Source organism: Bidens hawaiensis, unplaced genomic scaffold (assembly GCF_021521415.1).
Source record: "Bidens hawaiensis isolate Kalapana, Puna unplaced genomic scaffold, B.hawaiensis_p1.1 tig00025498_1, whole genome shotgun sequence".
In the NCBI taxonomy this organism is placed as follows: domain Eukaryota; kingdom Viridiplantae; phylum Streptophyta; class Magnoliopsida; order Asterales; family Asteraceae; genus Bidens; species Bidens hawaiensis.
This window is the reverse complement of record NW_027494074.1, coordinates 197,851-202,573: the sequence shown is the minus strand read 5'-3', so window position 1 is coordinate 202,573 and position 4,723 is coordinate 197,851. Positions and strand designations below refer to the sequence as shown.

Below are 4,723 nucleotides of genomic sequence, written 5' to 3'. Positions count from 1 at the left end.
ATGTATCATATTATTACTATCTTAAAAATGTTTTTTTGGACCCATATGTCATACTGGATATAAGCTAGTATAGTGTATAAATAAATTAAGATTACCAATATACCCATCTCATTTTCACCTCTATTTAACACTTAAATAATTCAAAAATACACGAGGCAAACAAAAACTTTTATTCATGAAGTACCACTTACTGAAAACCTATACATGAATAAAGCAAAGACTTAATTCCATCAACAAGCATGATGTCTCTCACACAATTAACGGAGGAATGACATAACATTCTCTTAAACACAAACATCACATGCATATGATTGTGGGAATGATCACTAGTGGTTTCTGCACCATGCTTAGCATATATAATGCACAAACCCAACATCCAAATAAAAAATATATTAATTTTTTATCATCAACTCCAGTAATTACTCTAATGCATTGTCCCTCCAGAAACTTTTGAAAGCTCATCTGGAGCTGGTGAAGGAAGCATGCACAATGCAAATATACCACTTATTGCTGCCGCTACACCGCCCACCACAAACGCCGGTAAGTTGCCGCCACCGAATAGCGCGTCCCATGGTCCACTTAGTACCGATACAAACATCTGTCGCAGATAAATCAAGTTATTATTTTTTTATTATAACAGTAGAGAAAAGAATTCATGATAACCGAGATTAAAAAAAAGTTCTGGTTCCGTTATTGAAAATGTAAACAAGTGAGAGGGGCCGAATTCATTTTTAAAGGGCCATCCACCACACCATACCATTTACAAGTCAATAAATAATGGTGTGGGTGTTCATGATGTGCAAGCTAGCTTTGGTTTTTAGTCAATGATGATAAAGTTACGTAACATGTTCCACTTGATGGCAGAAACTTGTTTGTTTATTAACTTTATTTATTTGTTTTTATATATATCCGTATACGGATACAAAACTTATATTTGGACTGTGGTATACAAGTCATAAATGAGTCCAATCCTATAGGTCTCAAGATTCAAGACTTGTGTCGTCAACCCACAATTCAATAAACATATGTTGTGTGGTCCATTTGTTGTCAAAGTGCTAAACTCCACACAAAGTTAGTGAAGAGTTTGGACTCTTCGTAACAGAAATTTTATCTTTTTATGGGCTTTCAATTAACTTGATTTTTGTTATTTTTTCAAAAAATTTGTGAAGATATTTTTGAAAATTGTTTTTGTTATTTATATGGTAATGAACTAACGATAACGAAGCTAAGAGTAAGAAAATATACCTGAGGAATGACGATGGCAAGATTCAAAACACCGAGTGATAGACCTGTAAGTTAAAATGGCCGGATTAATCAAAGGTAAAGAAATAAAGAAAACAAATAAGTTTAGGGTATAGTGATTATTTTACAGCAGGTTTCACCTATAACCAGTTTTAGTTATGTTCTAGGTCGGTGGTTAATAACAGAGATTAAGTTTCTTAAACACTAAAGATCTTGAGTTAGTGCTAGGAAGTAAAAAAATATTTGCCTTTAAAAGAAACTAATTTTGGTTACAAAGTTGTTTGGTTAATACAGTTAATCCCCAGATTTTGAAAATATAATATCAAATTAATAATTAAAAGAAACTAATGTTTTGGTTTTTTAATTATGAATATTGGTTATTCACAATCATAGAATTGTAACCGGTTAATGATTTTCATCTGCAACCAAGTTATTGATTCCTCAACTAAGTCGGATTATTTGGAAACTGCTTTAAGGTTTTTTTATTGTTCCTTTCTTAGCTGTTTCACTTTATAAAAGTCAAAAGAGTATAATTAAAATTTACCTTGTCCAGCTCCAGAGTCATTAGAAAATATTGAAGCTAGAGCGCATGGGACACTGAAAGTCACCTGCGTCATACCAAAAATAAAATAAGTCTTAAGAAACATTTTTTATGTAATCTTAGCAAAATCTTTTTTTTTAATTAGTAATCATCTTATAATACTTTAAAACACTAAGAATAGTTACTTAATTTACTACATACGAAAATACATAAAGCAGCAAAATTCAATAAAGATTCCTAGAATATTAATAACTATTAAAATCTTTCATCTTTTTTTTTTTTTTTTTGTATTGGATTGGTTGTAGGAAACTCTTAAAGGCTTGTCACCCCATATATAAGTCACCTTACTCCAGTTTGAATTATAGAAGTGATGTTCTCTCATATTAATAAGTATACTCAAATCTTTAAACATGAAGTTTTAAAAGGTATAACTATTTCTAAAACTATAATAATTACTTTTACTTTCTTTGTAGTAGCATTAACTTTTTTTTTTTTTTTAATTTAGTAATTATTTTGCAACTTTTATGTGGTATGACTTATGAGGCAAGTGCATGCACAAGAAATAAAAAAAGCCACCGGAATCACTCACCGCCAGAGGAGCCCCAAGAATTGCAAAAATGCCCAAGGCTCCGGCCTTAACACCAACGTTAGGCGGCAGCGCGGTCCGGGTGCCGTCCGGCAACGTCGTGTACTGCCGTGTAGACTCCGCTAGCTTCGTCACCAAGACGGTCATCCCCAAACTCGCTGCGAGCAAGAAGTTAACGCCTCCCCACACCCGCTTCACGCCTCCTGACCACCGCGACATTCGCTCGATGAAAAGCGAAACCAGACCGGACACCACCGAGTTAAGCATCAAACCCAAAGCCCCGGCTCGCACACCACGGTTGTATAAGGTACCCTCACCAACCGTACCACCGTACACTTCTTTGCCCATCCAGTCAGTGTCGTATAATAGGAATGGGAACCATGCAATCCAATTCAAACATGTTACCAATAATAATATCCACATTGATTTGGATAGTCCTTTTAACGCGCGAAACATTTCGGCGAAAAACACCATCTGTTTCCCGGACTTGCTCTCTTCGTTATGTTCGGGCACGTATCGGTCTTCATGCACCAACGAAAGCGCGAGAATCGTCACGGTCGCTAAAAGCGCGATCGAGATGAAAAAGCACGTTTTCAAATTCGCGCAATAAACTTCGCACGCGTCGGTTTTAGTAAACGGTACGAATTTGTACAAGTGGGAGTAGGAACCCGCGGCGTAGCCGAGGACGTTTCCTACTCCCATGAAAAAGGAATACAGGGCGTTTCCGGTTTGGATTTTTCTTGAATTCGAACCAGAAAGGTCGGCTATAAAGGCCCTACATGGGCCTTGTAGCGTGTTGTTGGCCACGTCCAGTATCCAGAACCCCACCACAAATATGGCGATGGCGCGTGGTTTATGTTGCGCGCCCATCTGGTCGCCGGTGGAGACTCCTATGTCTGCGGCGTAGCCGATGAAGAAAACGGCTACGCCGACAAGGAAGGCTCCAGCAGCGATGAAGGGTCTACGGCGACCAAAGCTGGAGGTGCATTTGTCGCTGTAGTACCCGACAACGGGCTGAACGACCATGCCCGAGATCGGACCGCAAAGCCAGATGAAGGAGGACCATACGTGGGGGACTCCGATGAGTTGGACGTATGGGGTGAGTAATGAGAGCTGAAGCGCCCAGCCGAACTGGACACCGGCGGCAATGGAGGCCACCATGACAATCTGCCACATGGGCCGTTGTGGCAGCTCATGGTGCTGCAGACCGAAGGAGGCGGGTGGCGAATGTTTGCCAGTTTTGTCCATGAAAGCACTGAAATGATCAAATTAAGTGTTAATTTGTGTGAATGAAATGAAGATGGAAGAAGGGTATTTATAGGGGATTTGGCGGCTAGGTGAGTGACGAGTGGATGACCTGGAAACATGGCAGTAAATCCTTAAGTGTCGGATAAAACTACATTTCAATCGTCACTGTTCCTAATAACATGTTTTTTGCTTCTGTTTTTCAGGAAGATTCAAATTAGAAATGGAATAACCGCTTTCACCAAAACATGACAAATGGCGAGCCAAGATAGAAAGGAGTTGAATTTCTGTTAGTGCCAAAAAATACTCGAGAAATAAAAAGAAATTATTTATGACGTTAGCAGTACAATGTTCTTGTAGCATGGAATAATTATCCACAAGTGGAAAGGAAAAAGTTTATGACGTACGTGTACACATTTAATACGGTTTTAACTTTTTTAAGTTGACAAACTGTTAACTTCAACCTTACTCTATTTAACTTATAAATTAAGATAAAGAAAAACTAACTTTATCCACACAAATACGCCCGGTTTCATATAAATGCCATTAACTTTATAGTTAATGTTATAATAGAAAAATACATCATTAATCATCCTTATTTTGAAATATTATTTACTATATCTATTAATTTGTCCAGGATCATTAAGTTACGTAACTTTCAATCTTGGGACGAGACCCTCGAATACATGATGGAAACGGGCGTGTGGAGTGGAAAGCAGTCAAAGAGAGCTTGGATACCAGTACCGGCAAGCGAAAGGAGAATTAGCACATGAGGATGATGGAAGGGCAAAGGTCAGGGGCGGACCCCTTAACGTTTTGCCGATGGTGTAAAATAAAAATTTTTGCTCGTTTTTGTGTTTTGTCACATCTAAAAAAATAATGTTACCCCTATTATTTTAAGCACAATCAATTTAATAGTTAAACCCAACAAAAGCTCATTTAAATTATAAAGCCCAAACCAAAAAAACTCAATAATCCAAATAATCCTTTTAAGTTTAACAATAAAAAAAAAACACCAGATATTGTGAACACAGACACATCTCTGCCTCTTTGGACTCTGCTCACCACACACCACCAGTTCACCACGGCAGCCGCCACCGGTGTCACAC

General features: G+C 37.9%; 1 protein-coding gene across 1 annotated transcript; it reads right to left on the bottom strand.

The window, feature by feature from the left end:
* Positions 1-205: 205 nt before the first annotated feature.
* LOC143571688 (sucrose transport protein-like) lies at positions 206-3,651 on the bottom strand. The gene is made up of 4 exons (XM_077057052.1): positions 2,373-3,651; positions 1,787-1,850; positions 1,246-1,289; positions 206-598 (listed from the first exon to the last, which is right to left on the bottom strand). The coding sequence occupies exons 1-4, from the start codon at positions 3,615-3,617 to the stop codon at positions 425-427; spliced, it is 1,527 nt and encodes a 508-aa protein (XP_076913167.1). The 5' UTR covers positions 3,618-3,651; the 3' UTR covers positions 206-424.
* Between the last annotated feature and the right edge of the window lie 1,072 nt (positions 3,652-4,723).